Source organism: Pan paniscus, chromosome 7, assembly GCF_029289425.2.
Source record: "Pan paniscus chromosome 7, NHGRI_mPanPan1-v2.0_pri, whole genome shotgun sequence".
NCBI classification, from domain to species: domain Eukaryota; kingdom Metazoa; phylum Chordata; class Mammalia; order Primates; family Hominidae; genus Pan; species Pan paniscus.
In genome coordinates, this window is record NC_073256.2 from 116,531,244 (window position 1) to 116,549,639 (window position 18,396).

General features: G+C 33.6%; 1 protein-coding gene across 5 annotated transcripts in view; it reads left to right on the forward strand.

Moving 5' to 3' along the window:
* Positions 1-18,396, forward strand: part of VPS13B (vacuolar protein sorting 13 homolog B) — an 868,795-nt gene that overhangs the window by 167,412 nt on the left and 682,987 nt on the right. For all 5 annotated transcript variants that reach the window (XM_055116771.2, XM_063606452.1, XM_057303059.2 and 2 more), the window contains exon 17: positions 11,204-11,385. In XM_055116771.2, the coding sequence (XP_054972746.2) occupies positions 11,204-11,385 (182 nt within the window). The remainder of the gene's footprint in view (positions 1-11,203; positions 11,386-18,396) is intronic.

Consider the following 18,396-nt stretch of genomic DNA (forward strand, 5'->3'; position numbering starts at 1 on the left):
TTACTTTTTTCTGACTTTTTTCAGTGAACACACATTTATAAAATTGATGGGTCACCTTTCTCTCAAAGATTGTATAAAGTTTTATTTGACATGCCAAAAAGGAAAAGTTTGTTTTTAATCACATGTATTAATATAATAGGTATAATCTATTAATAAATTTGTAAACTTCTATAAAGCAGTTAAGAAAATAAACTGAGGAACAGACTGAGTAAAAAGGTGCACAAAACATCTGAAAAAATTATTGTATACAGAATATATGAAAATATCCTACAGTTGAATAAGAAAAAATACAACCAATTAAAAAATGGGCAAAAGACTTGAACAGACATTTCACAAAGGAAGGGTCACCAAACACATAAAAAAGAACCCAACAACTATACATAAGGGAATTGCAGGTTAAAACTACATTGAGAATGATCATAACAGCTTTATTCAAAATAATCCCAAACTGAAATAACCCTGGAGATTAAATAAATTGTGGTATATTTAAACAACAAATACCACTCATCAATAAAAAATAATGAACTACTGATATATACAGTTGTGTTTCCTGAGTGAAAAGAACTGGGCACAACAGAAACATGGTATGATTCTATTTATATGAATTTCTGGAACAGGCAAAATTAATCTGTAGTGGAAAAAAGTCTAAATTGCCTTTGGGAGGATGAAGGAGGAAGGATTGATTGGGAAGAACACAGGGAATTTTCTGGGGAGATGGTGATTTCAGTATCTTTTTGGGGTGAGGGTTATAACACAGTTATGAGTATTTGTCAAGATTCATGAAATTCTACAGTTTTTAGAATATATAAAAAGAATATAAAATTCTTTTTATATTTTACTGTTTGTAAATTTTACCTACAGAAAAAGGGACTGAAAACTAAATTGAAATCTGTTTGCTTTTTTGCAGTGGAATGAGTTAGCAACTAATGATATGAGTTAAGCAATTCTTAAAGCACTTTCTGTGTATTCTAGGCTTGACTAAATAAGTAGGCTTATTCAGAGTAATGGTATCCAGGTTTTTCACCTGTGGAGAAGGAGTTACAAATATGTTAAAGAGAAAGTCTATATTTATTTATCTTTTTATTTCTTCTTTGAGACGGAGTCTTGCTCTGTCACACAGGCTGGAGTGCAGTGGTGCAGTCTCAGCTCACTGCAACCTCTTTCTCCCAGGTTCAAGAGATTCCCCTGCTTCAGCCTTCTGAGTAGCTGGGATTACAGGAACCCACACCCATGTCTGGCTAATTTTTGTATTTTTAGTAGAGACTGGGTTTCGGGTTTCATTATGTTGGCCAGACTTGAACTCCTGACCTCAGGTGATCCGCCTACCTCGGCCTCCCAAAGTGGTGGGATTGCAGGCGTGAGCCACCGCACCTGGCTGTGGAAGACTATATTTAATGGTAGGCCGTCATGGAAAAAAAAAGAGGAGGAAGACTATAATTCACCTTGGTATTGTATTTGAATTGGAGGTATCAGAATGAACTCATGGTTTTTAATACAAAGATATGTCACATTTACACCTTTTTGTTCATATTGTTGCCATTTTCTTCTTATTTAACATCAGTACTTTTGTTGAATTTAGACACTAGGTTGAGACATTATGCCCCGCTGCTGCTCTATTGACAGTATATTGAAGTTTATATAGGTTAATGGGGTTTTTGTTTGTTTTTCTTTTTTTTGAAGAATTTTTTCTTTGCATGAAATTTTACTCTGGAGATTAATATGTAAAAAGTTCAACATACATATTGAAATGCTCAGATGGAATTGGGGAGATATGCAGCCTAGTAGTTTGCATTTGGTCTCTGCATGGCAGATGTTTGGATAAACAATGAATATCTTTTGGTATGTTAGATATTAAGTTCTCAATAAGCACAGAGTGGCTTTTTAACTGTATTATTGTGTAGCATCGAATAGTATCTAATACTTAGTACTTGCCTAATAAGTGTGGACTTAAATTGGGTATTTTTTCTTTTGAATTGTAGTGTTTCAGAGTGTTGGAAAATCTTAGTAACTAATATATAAATATATTTTTTCATAAATGTAGTATTGAAGTAATAAAGGTAATCCTTAAGTAAACTATAAGTATTCATTTTTAAAAAATGACTATATTGAGGTATAATTTACATACCATAAAATTAATCTGTTTTTAAGCATACAATTCAATGATTTTTAGTAAATTTACCAAGTTGAGCATTCATCAACATAATCATGTCACCCTAATTAGATCCTCTTTGTTACAGTTAATCCTAATTCTTACCCCAACTTCAAGGAACTGTAGATTTACTTTCTGTATCTCTAGAAATAGAAAATATCTCTAGACATGTTCTGTCCCTGGAATCTATAATATGTTGTGGTCTTTTGTTTCAGGGTTCATCTACCTTGTAACATGTATTAGTACTTCTCTTCTTTTTATTGCTAAATAGTAGTCAATTGGTTGAATAGACCACTTTTTATTTATCCATTCACCAGCTGATAGACATTTGTGTTGCTTACACTTTTAAGGCTATTATGAATAATGCTGCCATGAACATGTAGTCTTTGTGTGGACTTAATGGTTTCATTTCTCTTGGGTAGATACCTACAGGGGGATTGTTGGATTATATAGTAAATTTATGTTTAACTTTTTAAGAAACTGCAATCTGTTTTGCAATATGATATCATTTTATATTCCTTCCAACAATGTATGAGGTTCTTGTTTTTTCACAGCCCTGCTGACATTTGTTATTGTCTGTCTTTTTGATTATGTCCATTCCAGTGGGGTTGAAATAGTATCTCATGGTAGTTTTATAAGAATTCATTTTTGTTTGCTTAGTTCATTTTAAGATTTTGGATTTTATGTATGGTAATAAGACATTTATTACACTTTTATTTTAGTGGTAGGCAGCTTTTCTTATATTTTCCTATTTTTCGTCTAATATTTTAATTCAAATAAAACTATTCCAGAAATTTGAAAAATGTTAACATATTTTTATATCTCGACAAACAGAATATAATTTGTATTTTATTTGCAAATGCTAAAATCATTGTAATTAAAAATATATGACAAAAGCTGGCCAGGCATGGTGGCTCACACCTGTAATCCTAGCACTTTGGGAGGCAGATGCTGGTGGATCACTTTGGGTCAGGAGTTTGAGACCAGCCTGGCCAACATGGCGAAACCCCATCTCTACCAAAAATACAAAAATTAGCCAGGTGCAGTGGCGCGCTCCTGTAATCCCAGCTACTCTGGAGGCTGAGGCACGAGAGTCTCTTGAACCTGGAGGCAGAGGCTGCAGTGAGCTGAGATCATGCCACTGCACTTCAGCCTCAGGGACAGAGCGAGACTCTGCTTTGAAAAAAAGAAAAAAAATGGCAAAAGCTAATGGATGTTGAAAAAGATACTCCGATACACTGCTGACGAATGTGAAAATTCAGTGTGATATCATGTATGCATTAAAAAGACCACTGTAGAAGCATTTGTATTCATGTAAAGATCTTAGTGATCTCTAAGATATGTTGTTTACTCATATCAAATAGGCTGTAGACATACACCTATGTGTATATTCTCATTAAAATTATAAATGTATATTTGAGTGCATGAAATGAATATACAGAGGTCTGCAGGGATATATGATAAACTCATAAAAAGTTGTTACCTGTAGAGTGTGGAGTTGGGAGTAAATAGTATTAACTTTTCATTTTATCTATTTAATTTTTTAAAACTTTTAAAACTTTTTTTCTTTTCATTGAGTATTGATGTGTAAGTTAAGTAGTCACTGTGTAAAGAAATATACATCTTAGCTTTTTAAACTTTTCATTTCTAAGTTGAGTTAGCAAAGAACTGTACTCATTTTATTTTGGAAAAAGTGAACTAATCTTATTTTACTGTACAGGATATGAGTAATAACAAAAATACATTTTTGGAACCAGTTTGTAGGTTCAAACTTTGCATTTTGGGACTCTATATAAATCTTTAGATCCAGCTGTTGCTGAGAATATTCTTTCAATTGCTATAAGGTGTGTTGATTTTAAAAGAATGGATGGCTGTTCCTCAAGTGTACATATGGCAAAAATTTAATGGTATCCCTGTGAACTTGAATGGATTGTTTAATTTCTTTGCATCGAGTAGTAAGAACCACACTTCCATCATTTTTATTTAAAATTTAGAAGAAGGAATTTTTTTTTATAGAAATGCCCGTTTGGTCCTGAAATTTCATCAGCTCTCTGTTATAGTTTGTCAACAAATGGTACAAGCAAAGTCTTTCAAAGTATTTGTTAATTAGGCCATATTCATTTTTAGTTTTCGCTACTATACAATCAAGACCTACTTGTTTCTGTTTCCTTTAATTTATCCTGGAGTTTGTCCAAGTTGAGTTTTAATGAGTTGTTTATCCCACTAGTTACACTAGGATTTATTTTTCCCTAGAGAGTAATGTTTGAATTGATAGTTTTTAAACCTATTCTGTAAAATGAACATATGTTCAGACTAAGACTTCTGGATATGAGGAATAGGCATGTGTTAAAGAAATTATTTTATATTCAACAGCTTAACTGTTAAAATGGAAATTTAGTGATATTTCAAAATATTAGGTAAGTCCAGAAGTTAGAAATTTTTGGTATGAATTTATATTGAACTATTTTGTTTTAAGTAAAGTTTAATAAATATGTAGTAGTATAAATCACAAGGAAAAATACACTTTTTATTGTGCATTTTTATTGACACTTTAATGACTCCCCCAAATAGTTTAAATAAAGTTGTAAAAGCTGTTGATCTTCAAAAAATTTTTTGAGGTGAATATGGTATAATGTTATGTCTTGATGAATTGGTAATAGATACATTGAGTATTTGTTATTTTCTACATTTGTTAACCAGTTACAAACATTTCAAAATTGACAAAAACAAAAGAGAAAAACCCCTCTTCATTGGTATTGTTACATTAACAGATAATTGTGTAAGATACCATCTATACCCAAATCATTTTAAATTTATTTATGTCAGTTTAAATACTACTGGAGTATCTAACAGAAGTATAAATAGAATGTATTTTTATTTGTTGTGGGTTACAGCTGAAAAATAAACCACAAAGACATATCCTGTGTGTATAATTGGCGTGTTTATTATTGAATTCTAACTTTTGTACAAAGTAAGCTTCTCCTTTGATATTAAAATAATTAAGGAGAGAATTTTTTCCTACCCTTGGGCATTACTAAAATGTACAATATATTAATCTTTCTGAATTTGCATGTGTTTAAGTTTTTATTCAAGTCTATGTTATCCATTTGGGAACATTTTAGGTGATATAAGCTGGCTTGAAAGAGTACCATATACGGTAGCTGAATTTATTATGAAATAGTAAAGACCTGCTTGTAAAAAAAAAGAATCCCATCTATAATATTGCCATATAAATACTTACTGCTGTAGTTATATGAACATGGCTCTTGCTACACGATAGGACCTCCTAATTGCCACAGAGTGCCTGAAGATAGATTAATTGTACATTTTCGTATTATAGAAGATATTCCAAATGTCTGTGTTCTTTACTACTTATCGCTAATAAAATGTTGTGGGTTTTTTGGTGCAGGGGCGGGGGGCGGTTCAGGAATTTGAACAGAAATTTGAGAACATAGTGGAGAGACCTAGTTAACTATTTTAAAATGCTTATAGAATAAAAAGGAAAATGAGAAAGAAAAGAAAATGTCTTTAAAAATATTCTAAATGTTGGAAAAGCAAAAGGAAATAATAAGGATAATGACATTCAGATTTATGAATTGAGTCATATTTGTTTATCCTTCTATTTCTTTTGATCTCTACTACTTTACCTGTTTGGCATAAGGGATCTTTTATTTACTGCATATTTATTTTCTGGTCCATTCATTCCAATCCTTTGGCTTTTATAGCCAAATATGATCAGAATTGTGGATTGAGGGACACAGGTAGTGTCACATGTTGCTATTAAGGATTTGAAAGTTGTTGGATGGGATAGTGGCTTTCTTATTGGGCAACTGTGTATTTGATTGATCTTACATACTAATTAAGAGAGATGGGTAGGCCGGGTGCAGTGACTCATGCCTGTAATCCCAACACTTTGGGAGGGTGAGGCAGGATGATTGCTTGAGCCCAGGAGTTTGAGACCAGCCTGGGCAACTAAGTGAGATCCTGTCTCTATAAAAAAATAAAAATTAGCCGGGCATGCTGGTATGCACCTATTGTCCCAGTTACTCGGGTGACTGAGGTGGGAGGATTGCTTAAGCCTGGGAGATTGAGGCTGCAGTGAACCGTGATCATGCTACTGCATTCCAACCAGGGCTAGAGTGAGACCCTGTCTTAAAAAGAGAGAGAGTGACGGAGACAGAGACAGAGACAGACAGAGGCAGGGGTGACCCTAGGCTTTTGTTTTTGTTGTTTGGACATTTTTTTTTTTTTTTTTTGTGAGGGAAGGCATTGGTATTTGAATCAGTTTTGCTAAGAACAGAGTTCTAATACTTTAGGGACCTAGTTTGTTTTCATTGAGCTAAAATTTACAACATAAATTTCATCATTTTAAAGTGTACAATTAAGTGGTTTTTACTATATTCACAGTTTTGTGCAGTCATCACCACTATCTAATTCCAGAACATTTTCAAAACCTCAAAAAAGAAATTCTGTCTCTATGAGTCTAGACATTTTATAATAACAGAATAATATAATATGTGACTTTTTGGTCTGACTTCTTTCAGTTAATGTAATATTTTAAAGGTTCATCCATGTTATATAGCATGTATCAGTATTTAATTTTTTATCACTGAATAATATTCCTTTGTATGGATTGAATACATTTGGTTTATTCATCAGTTGGGGTACATTTGTGTTGTTCTCATTTTTTGGCTAAGAATACTGCCGCAATGAACATTCTTGTGCAATTTTTTGGTATGAACATGTTTTCAGTCCTCTTGGGTATGTATATACCTATGAATATAATTGCTGGGTCATATGATAACTCAATGTTCATCTTTTTTACAAATTGCCAAATTGTGTTTTACATAGTAACTATACCTCTGTGCGTGATGTTCCAATTTCTACCTATTCAGGCCATACTTGTTATTTTCTGTTTATTTTTATTTTTTAAAATTACATCCCTTCTGATGGGTATGAAGTGGTATCTTGTGGTTTTGATTTTCATTTCCCTGATGTCTAATAATGTTGAGCATTTTTTCATGTGCTTATTGGCCATTTGTATATCTTCTTTGTCAAGTGTCTTTTCAGATCCTATGTTCACTTTAAAAATTGGGCTGTGTATCTTGTTCTTGTTGAATTATGAGAGTTATGAATTACGAGAGCGATCTCGGCTCACTGCAAGCTCCGCCTCCCTGGTTCACACCATTCTCCCGCCTCAGCCTCCCCAGTAACTGGGACCACAGGCACCTGCCACCACGCCTGGCTAATTTTTTGTATTTTTAGTAGAGAGGGGGTTTCATCATGTTAGCCCGGCTAATTTTTTGCATTTTCAGTAGAGAGGGGGTTTCACCGTGTTAGCCAGGATGGTCTCGATCTCCTGACCTCGTGATCCACCTGCCTCGGCCTCCCAGAGTTCTGGGATTACAGGCGTGAGCCACCGCGCCCGGCCAAAGTTCCCTTATATTCTTTTAAAGATGAATTGTGCACATAAATTGACTATGTATACTAGACTGTTGTAAACAGGGTAGGAAGGATAATAGAAAGTCTGGGAAATTCTGGAGAATTTCATTTTACTTCTTCGTAGCTGCACATTGCTTTATCTATTTGAATGCCCATAGAATTTTTTCCTTATCGTTTTTGGAGTTCAGTGGCTTTACTAGGATAATGATCATTCAGAATCAGTATTGTTTGTGACACATTGTGCATGTTTTAGTTTAGGTGTTTATTTTAGACAAGATTTTTTTTGATAAATATTTCTGTGTACTATTTCTTTTCTGTTTGTTTTCCTCTTTTCTTTAGGAACACTGATTATGTATATTTTATATTGCCCTTTCCTGTTACTGATATCAGTGTCCTTTTCTAATATTGTTTTATAATTTTTCAAAATTGTTATTTTTGTATTTCTAGATTTTATCTACCACGTTCCTAATTTGAGTTATATTTTATTTGTTGAACTTCTGGCTATTTGGAGATTTATACATAACTTTATGATATTAGTTTATAGTTTAAATCCATTGTGATCAGCACATATATTGTATATGATTTCAGCCTTTTTCATTCTACTTAGACTTGCTTTTATGTTCTTGTAGTATGCCTTGGTGAATGTGTATTCTGCTGTTGTTGGGTGGGGTGTCCTACAAATGTCAGTTAGGCCGAGTTGATTGATAGTACTGTTTTTGTTTTTAATTCTTTACTTACGGTCTATTTGTTTTATCAATTCCTAAGAGAGGAGTGTTGAAATGTTCAGGTTTTCGATTTGTCTATTCCTGTTTTCAGTTCTGTATTTTTAAAAATGTATGTATTTCAGAGATGTGTAGTGCCTACAAACTTAATTAACCATGTTATCATTATGAAAAAATCTCTCTATATCCATGGTAATAGTCTTTGTTCCAGAGTTTACTTTGTCTAATGTTAATGTGTAACTCTTTTTTGATTAGAATTATGTGGTGTTTGTTTTGCTCGTTCGTTTACTCCTTCATGCCCCTATCCCCTTAATTTTTAACCTATCTACTTTATTATTTAAAGTGGATATATATGGGTCTTTTTTAAAAAATATAATCGAAGAATCTCTTCCTTGAATTGGTATGCTTAGACGTTTGAGACTTAATACTATATTTTGGGGTTTAGTTCTAGTATCTTGCTGTTTGTTTTCTAGTTGTCCCATCTATTGTTTGTTTTCTTTTTTCTTTTCATAACTTTATTTAGATTCATTCCGTTTCATCCTCTCTATTCCATTCCTATTCCACTCTGTCTACACTATTGCCTTTATTAGTTTTACCTTTTAGTTTTATGGCTTTAGTTGTTCTAGGGTTTACAGTTTACATCTTTTACTTATCACAGCTACCTTCAAATAATGTTATACTGTGTCATACATTGTGTAAGAACCTCCATTTCCCTCTTCCTGTCCTTGGCTATTGACATTGTGCATTCTACTTTTACATATGTCATAAACTCTGAACTATGTTGTTATGATTTTTGCTTTAAACAGTTAATTCTTAATCTTGTTAGAAGATAATGTTTCTTTCTTCTTCTTTTTTTTTTTAAATTCACCCATATATTTACCATTCCCATTCTCTTCACATTTCTTTGTGTAGAGCCACAAATATTTCCATCTGGTATCACATTCATTTAGCCCGAAGAATTTTCTTTAACATTTTTTGTAGTACAGATATGCTGGTGAGGAATTCTTCCCAGCATTTAGTCATAAAAAAGCTCTTTTGCTAACATTTTTGAAAGTTTTTTTTTCCTGAATTTTGGATTCTAGGCTGACAGTTTTCCTTTTTCTTTCAGCATTTCAGTCATGGTATTCTGTTGTCTTCTGTTCTGCATGATTTCTGATGAGGAGTCTGCTTTCATTTTGTAGCTTTGTTTCTTTACATGTGATGTGTTTTTCTCCTTAACACTAGTTTTCAGCAATTTGATTATAATGTGCCTTGGTATGTTTTTAATTCTCTTCTGCTTGGGGTTTGCTGAACTTCTTGGATATTTGGGTTTATAGTTTTCTTCAAATTGCTTGATAGTGTCCCACGTCCCATTAAAGCTTTGTTCAGTTATTTTAGTCTCTCTCTCTCTTTTTTTTTTTTTTTTTTTTTTTTTTTTTTTTGAGACGGAGTCTGTCTCTGTCGCCCAAGCTGGAATGCAGTAGCGCGATCTCGGCTCACTGCAATTTCTGCCTCCTGAGTTTAAGCAATTCTCCTGCCTCAGGCTCCTGAGCAGCTGGGATTACAGGCACATGCCACCACGCCCAGCTAATTTTTGTATTTTTGCTAGAGACGGGGTTTCACCATGTTGGTCAGGCTGGTCTCGAACTCCTGACCTTGTGATCCGCCCGCCTCGGCCTCCCAGAGTGCTGGGATTACAGGTGTGAGCCACCGCGCTGGGCCTATTTTAGTGTTTTATCTTTCCTGGTCCTCGATTTCCTGGGAACTCCTCAGAGACTAGTCAGCTAGTGGGAGAAGAGAGGGAAGCATTTGTTCCTACATTTCCATCTTCTGCATATATGATTGCAAAGTAGTTTGCTGGTGTCTCATGCTGCATGGTGGCTTTAGGCAATGCAAATGAAAGTGTACATTGAATTGGTCTCCATAGCAGCTGCCAGAATATGAGGTAGGGTGATATACAAGAGATGTTCTGTACTCTCCATGTGTGGTTACAGTTGGGAAAATGACAAATGGTGGAGGGTTTGTGGGCTTAAGGAAAGAGCAGGTTACATACAGTATACTATAGTAGCATCCTGATTTTTTTAAATCTATTTTTGTTTTATTGTTCTTCTATTTTATCTTGCATGTTTATTAACCTTCAGTATAAACTTGTTGCTCACAGACATATTGAAATGTTTTCTTACTTTGAGGCTTTGTTATTTAGAAAATTTAATTACATAATTCACTTTATTCATAGACAAAACCAAGTGAATAAGGGATCAACAAATTAGATATTCCAGGGCAGAAATTTTAAAAATAATTTTCCATGTTACTATCAAGTAGAGTCCTGCATGTAATGTAAATACTTCATAAATACTTCTGAGAGAAAGTATTAGGATAGAGGGCTGTGGATCAGGTTGCCTGGATTTAAATTCTAATTTTTCCTCTTTTTAGTAGTATGACATTTCATACCTTAATATATCGGTGTGTGTCTTGGTTTTCCCATTTGAAAAACTAGTATAATGATAGTACCTCCCTCATAGAGTTATTATGGAAGGATTCAACGTGTTAACAGATAAAAGAAATCTAGAACAATGCAGGTTTGCTAGTAAATCCTTTCTAAGTGTTAAGAAGCACTATTTTTATTTTTACTCAGGATGATTGCCTTGATTATGTAGTAATTGCTTGAGCAGTATATGTGTAGGTGAATATGTGTGTATGGACATCATTCTAGTTTGTATTTTTATATTATTCAGAGTTTCTGAAATAGTGGAACTTAAAGTTAGCAGAATTGCATATCTATTTTGTTTAATCAAATTTTAAAATACTTTGGATGTATACCCTTTCTTCCCTTGCAACCTAAGTCATTTAGTATTTTGTTGTCTGTAAATGCTATTTACTGTATTGCGATTCTTTCTGTTTTCTTGTGCAGGACCAAAAGATCTCAGATTGCTATAACTGAAGGTATATTTGAACTTCCAAATCTCACAATTCAAGCTACAAGAGCACAGACACTTCTCTTGCAAGCAATATATCAAAGTTGGTCTCATCTTGGAAATGTCAGCTCTTCCGCAGTGATTGAAGCTTTGATAAATGAAATCTTCCTAAGTATAGGTAAGAGCACAGTCTTTTTGATAACTATATGGAAAATTTGTTTTAGAGGCAACTAATATTTTATTATGAAAATCCATATGTCTAGCATGGTCAACTTAAATTGTAATATGTTTCTGTGAATGTAAATATTTATAGCTTATGTTTAAAATCCAGATTATGAGTTAAGCCATCCAGTTTTATTTCCTCGTACCTATTTCTGCATATGTTTCATAATTGCAAAAGATTATTTTTCACCAGCTTCTTGTATAATTTACCCTTTGGATAACTTTTGAGGGTATCAATGTATGTGTTTGATATGATAACCAAATTAAGTATAAGTACAGTATGTTTGATTATACTGGTAAAATGAAATAAATTCTTACTCATAATATTTGGTTAGTTTGGTAAACAATTTTTGTATGTGTGTGTGAAAAGCATTAATCTGACACCCTTAAGGAGTTAATTAACTACTAAAAATACAAATTTCTGCTTTCATATCACTATAAGAGATATCTTCATCTTATCACTCAGTTTGCATGTAAACAAAAAATTATAGAAGCTTTTTAAAGTTGTTTCAGTTCAAAATAATAATGTTATGTTTGTCAGTAACACAAAAGTAGTTTTTAAAGGTTATAATTTAAGTGTAATTATGCTTAAAGTAACATTATTTTTAATTTATCTGTTAAAATAAAGCGACTTTTGTTCTTATATGATGCTTTTGAAGGTTTTAATTTCAGACCTGACATCATAATTAGAGTTTTCTTATTTGGCCTAGCCATTAACTAATGTAAAATACAGGTTGATTATCCCTTATCCAAAGTGCTTGGTACCAGAGTGATTCAAATTTCAGATTTTATTCAGATTTGGAATGTTTGCACATACATAATGAGATATACTGGAGATGTGACTCAAGTCTAAATATGAAATTCATTTACATTTCATATACACCTTATACACATAGTCTAAAGGTAATTTTATACGATATTTTTAATAATTTTGTGTGACTTAATCACATGAGGTCAGGTGTGGAATTTTCTACTTGTATCATGTCAGTGCCCAAAGAGTTTTGAATTTTGAAGCATTTCAGATTTTGGGTTTTCAGATTAGGGATGTTCAAGTTGTAGTAGTTTCGGTGCTGGCTTTTAGCATTATATAAAGAATAACAAGATAAATGTTGCAGTAGGCTAGAGGTTCTTCACTCGGAGCTTATGAAAAGACTTAGAGTTTTCTGAACCCCCTGAAGTAGTATGCAAATTTTAGTGTGTATATAAACACACACAGACATACATATTTGTATCCTCTTTTTGAATTGAACTTACTGCTCCTGTCTAACTGAAACTTTGTACCCTTTGAACAGGATCTTCCTGTTACATACCCACCCCTACTCCATTCCGCCTACGTTTGGTAACCACCATTCTACTCTAACTACCATTCTACTCTCTACTTCTATGAGTTTGACTTTTTTAGATACCACATTTAAGTGAGATCCTGCAGTACCTGGCTTATTTCACTTAGTATAACGTCCTCCAGGTTCAACTGTGTTGTCTTAAACGACAGAATTTCCTTCTTTATTTAAGGCAGAATAGTAATCTATTGCGGATATATGCCATATTTTCTTTATCCATTCATCCCTTGATGGATACTTATACTGATTTCATATCTTGGCTATTGTACATTGAACATGGCTGTGCAGATATCTCTCTAACATGATTTCATTTTCTTTGGACATATACCCAGAAGTGGGATTGCTTATATTTTTAGATTTTTGAGGAGCTTCAATACCGTTTTCCGTAATGGTTTTATTAATTTTCTTTTTTCTTTTTTCTTTTTCTTTTTTTTTGAGATGGAGCCTTGCTCTGTTGACAGGCTGGAGTGCAGTGGCGCGATCTCGGCTCACTGCAACCTCCGCCTCCCAGGTACAAGCAATTCTCCTGCCTCAGCCTCCCGAGTAGCTGGGACTACAGGTGTGCACCACCACACCCAGCTAATTTTTTGTATTTTTAGTAGAGACGGAGTTTCACCATGTTGACTAGGATGGTCTCTATCTCTTGACCTCATGATCTGCCTGCCTCAACCTCCCAAAGTGCTGGGATTATAGGCGTGAAGGTTGTATTAATTTTCATTCCCACCAATGGTATTCTCTTTTTCTCCACATCCTTGCTAACACTTATCTTTCATCATTTTGAGAATGGCCATTCTAACAGGTGTGTGGTTATATCTCATTGTGAATTTAATTTACATTTCTCTAGTAATTAATGATGTTGAGTATGTTTTCATATACTTGTTGGCCATTTGTATGAACCATTTATATGTTGGCCGTTTGCATTGTTCATGAACCCGTTGGCCATTTGTCATCTTTTGAGAAATGTCTGTTCAGGTCCTGTGCCCATTTTAAAATTGAGTTATTTGTTTTCTTATTATTGAGTTGAGTTCCTTAGATATTTTGGATAACAACTCTTTATCAGAGGGATGGTTTGCAAATTTTTCTCCCAGTTTCTGTGTTCTTCCTTCATTCTGTTAATTGTTTCTTTTGCCGTGCAGAAGTTTTTGTTTGATGCAGTCCCATTTTTCTGTTATTGCTTTCATTTCCTGTGCTTTTAGGGTTACAGTCAATGCCCAGACCAATGAAGCTTTGTCCATAAGTTTCTTCTAGTAGATTTACGTTTCAGATCTTATATTTAAGTCTTTAATCCCTTCTGAATTGGTTTTTCCTCATGGTGTTAGATAAGGATTCAATCTCATTGTTCTGCATATAGATATCCAGTGTTCCCAGCAGCATTTATTGAAGAATCTGTTCTTTCCCCATTGTATATTCTTGGCATCTTCATCAAAGATCAATTGTCCATAAATGTGTAGGTTTATTTTGGATTCTGTCTTGTTTTGTAGGTTGATGTGTCTGTCTTCATGCCAGTACCATGCTGTTTTGATTGCTATAGCCTTTTAGTATAAAGTCAGATAGTGTGATTTCTTCAGCTTTATTCTTTTTTGTTTAATATTGCTTTTGTTCTTTGAGGTCTTTTATTCCATATGAATTTAAGGATTTTTTTACTGTTTTTGTGAAAAATGACATTGGAATTTTGATAGGGGTCGCATTGAATTTGTATATTGCTTTGGGTAATACGGACATTTTAACATTAATTCTCCAAGTTCATTAGCACAGAACATCTTTCCATTTATTTGTGTTTTTTTTTAGTTTCTTTTATTAGTGTTTTATACTTTTTAGTATACAGACCTTTCATATCCTTGGTTAACTTTATATCCACATATTTTTGTTTTTGCTATTATAAATGGGATTGTTTTCCTAAATTTTTTTTTGGATAGTTTTAGTTTTGGACATGTTAATGCATAAAAATGGTACTGATTTTTACATGTTGATTTTGTATCCCACACCTTTACTGAATTCACTTATCAGTTCTAAAAGTTTTTGGATGGAGTCTTTAGGGTTTGTTTTTTTTTTTTTTTTTTTGAGTTGGAGTCTCCATTTGTCACCCAAGCTGGAGTGCAGTGGTGTGATCTTGGCTCACTGCAACCTCCACCTCCTGGGTTTGTAACTGGGATTACAGGCATGTCACCACACCTGGGTAAGTTTTTTGTATTTTGATAGAGATGGGGTTTCACCATGTTGGTCAGGCTGGTCTTGAACTCCTTACCTCAAGTAATTCACCCACCTCGTCCTCCTAAAATACTGGGATTACACTTGTGAGCCACTATGCCTGGCCGGGATTTTTACGTATAAGATCATATTGTCAACAAGTAGAGGCAATTTAACTTCTTTTTTTTCTATTACAATGCCTTTTATTTCTTCCTCTTGCTTAGTTTTTCTGAATAGGACTTCCAGTACTGTGTGGAAAAGAAGTAGTGAGAATGAACATTCTTGTCAGGTCCCTCATCTTTAAAGATTTCAGCATTTCACTCTTCCATATGATGTTAGCCATGGGCTTGTTCTGCATGTCCTTTATTGTGTTTAGGTACATTCCTTCTATACTTAATCTATTAGTAGTTTTGATCACGAGAGGCTGTTGAATTTTGTCAAATGCCTTTTCTGCATCTATTGAGATGATGATATGACTTTTGTCCTTTATTTTGTTAATGTGGTGTATCATATTTATTGACTTGTATTTGTTGAACCATCCTTGCATCCCATGGATAAATACCACTGTATCATGGCAAAAGATTATTTTAATGTGTTGTTGAATTTCATTTAATATTTTGTTGAGAATTTTTACATCTGTGTTCACCAGAGATATTGGTCTGTAAGTTTGTTTTCTTGTAGTGCCCTTGTCTGGCTTTGGTATGAAGGTAATGCTAGCCTTCTAAAATGAGTTTGAAAGTATTCTCTCTTCAGATTTTTGGAAGAGTTTGAGAAGTGATCAATATTAGTTGTTCTGGTAGAATTCATCCAGTCCAGAACTTTTCTTTGATGGGGACTTTTTGTTACTGATTCACTCTTCTTACTCATTATTGGTCTACTCGTATTTTCCATTCTTTCATGATTGAGTCTTGATAGGTTAAATGTGTCTAGGAATTTATTAATTTCTTTTAGCTTATCCAATCCATTGGTGTAGCATTGTTCATAGTAGTCGATTCTGATGAGTCTATATATTTCTGTTGTTTCTATCAGCTGTAATCTCTCCACTTTTATTTTTAATTTTATTTATTTGAGCATGCTCCTTTTTCTTAGTCTATTGAAGGGTTTATCTTGTCAAAAAACCAAATCTTATACTTCAGCTGCATTTGATAGGTTGTGTATTTTGTGTTTCCATTTTCATTTGTCTCAAGATACATTTTGATTTCATCTTTTACCTGTTGGTAATTTAGGAACATGTTGTTTAATTTTCACATATTTGTGGTTTTCCCCAAGATTTCTTTTTGGGGTGGTGAAAATATTCTGTAATTATATAGTTGTGATGGATTCACAACCTTGCGTTAGGTAATCACCATTATATTTGAATGGCAAAAAACACGATTACATTTGCACCAACCTAATATATATGGTAAAATCCACTTAATTACACACTTTGAAAAAATGAGGGTTATGTTATATGAATTTTATCTTCAAAAAACGTTTTAATTTGATGATTATTTAAGTAGACTGTGTTATTGCCAATCTTGTGGCTGTTATTTTATATGGATTTACTATTCAAAATCTTACCTTTTTGATGCTAGCCCATCTATAAGTTAACTCTACAGTAACATCTTCCTTGGCATTAGCACTTCTCACTGTGTGAAACTGTCTAATTCATTTATTTGTTTATTTGCTAAATTTCTATTTCCTGTGATGTTTTCTTCAGAGTATTTTTTGGTTTATTGTCTCACAATATTAATGTTTTTTTAATTTTAAACTTTTATTTTTATTAATTGGCTTAGATAACCTGAACATTTGTGTTAGTAAGCTCATGAAATTATTATTTGCTTTTATAATTTTTCTTTTTCCTAGTCAAACCTATTCCATTTTTACTTTTCTGAATTTATAAAATGGACTGTGCTATGAAAAAGCATTTTATTTGAAATTTCCTATTCTAAAAATATTCTGTGTTTAAAAGAATGGTGGCATATGTATTGAAAAATTGATTAGGTAAGTGACAACAGATTGTTATTTGTAACCTCAAGTTCTGTCATTTAGAAACCTAAAATTAGTGGAACTAATTTTTGCATATTGAGGATTTGAAGAAATTAGAATGATGTTAAGACATTTCTTTGCCAAATAATTTTATTTTTATCAAATGGAATGCCTATAAAATTTATAACAGATTAAAGAGAAACCATCAGCTAAGACAGTTTTAAAAAGCCAGATTTCCAGTTGGTCAGTTTTCTTGTCATTTTTCCCCCCGAGAACAAAACCTCATTCTGTGCTTTGTATTCTTATGGAGTGCTTAAAGGATTGTGCCTTCAAATAGTTCTATCTAAAGATCCACGAAATGTGTATGTATTTAGGGTGTAAAGTTTTAGCATTTTATTATTTTGCGTCTGAGGACTCTCATTACATAGTACTCAGCACTGTTAAGCTTTGTTTAATATGTTTTGTGTAAGTATGTGATCCTTTGCTTTACAACTAGTTTCCATTTCCCACATTAATAAAGAGATTATACAAGCTGTGTACATTTTTGGATCTCTCAGACTTAGGTTCTGATAATGTGTGAAAGAAGAACCATTATTATTATTATTATATATATATTTTTGAGATGGAGTCTCGCTCTGTCACCCAGGCTAGAGTGCAGTGGCATGATCTCGGCTCACTGCAAGCTCCGCCTCCTGGGTTCATGCCATTTTCCTCCCGAGTAGCTGGGACTACAGGTGCCTGCCACCACGCCCGGCTAAGATTTTGTATTTTTAGTGGAGATGGGGTTTCACCGTGTTAGCCAGGATGGTCTCGATCTCCTGACCTCGTGATCCGTCTGCCTCGGCCTCCCAAAGTGCTGAGATTACAGGCATGAGCCACCACACCTGGCCCAGAACCATAATTTTTAAAGTCTACGTTTGACTGTACACCACCTTTCATCACAATCTCATGCCTCTAGCCTACCCTCCTACTTGCTGTCTTAATTCATATTATTGATAGTTACCTACCAACAATATCCAGTTTTTTCCTGTGTATGGCTCTTTCTTCTATCTGGAACCTAATTCTGTTTGATTACATTCTCCTACAGTTTCCTCTCTTCTTTGAGCACTAGCTTTATTTTAACATTAGTCTTTTTCCTTTAATTTAACACTATGCTAATTACAGTCTACTTGTACTTCAGAAAAATTACGTTCTCTTACACATTCCTACCTTTTTTTCAGGTATTCTCCCCTCTTCCGTGTCAGAAATATTTCATTCTTTCTTTTCCTTTCCCTTCCTTCTGTTAAGTTTTTAAAAACAGTTTTATTTACATAAAATTTTTGTACCACACTATTTATTCCTTTTCAGGTATGCAGTTTAGTGGCTTTTAATATATTCACAGAGTTGTATATCCATTACCATAATCAATTTTAGAACGTTTCCAGCATCCCTGAATGAATCCTTGCATTCCCTAGCTATCACTCCTAGAGCCT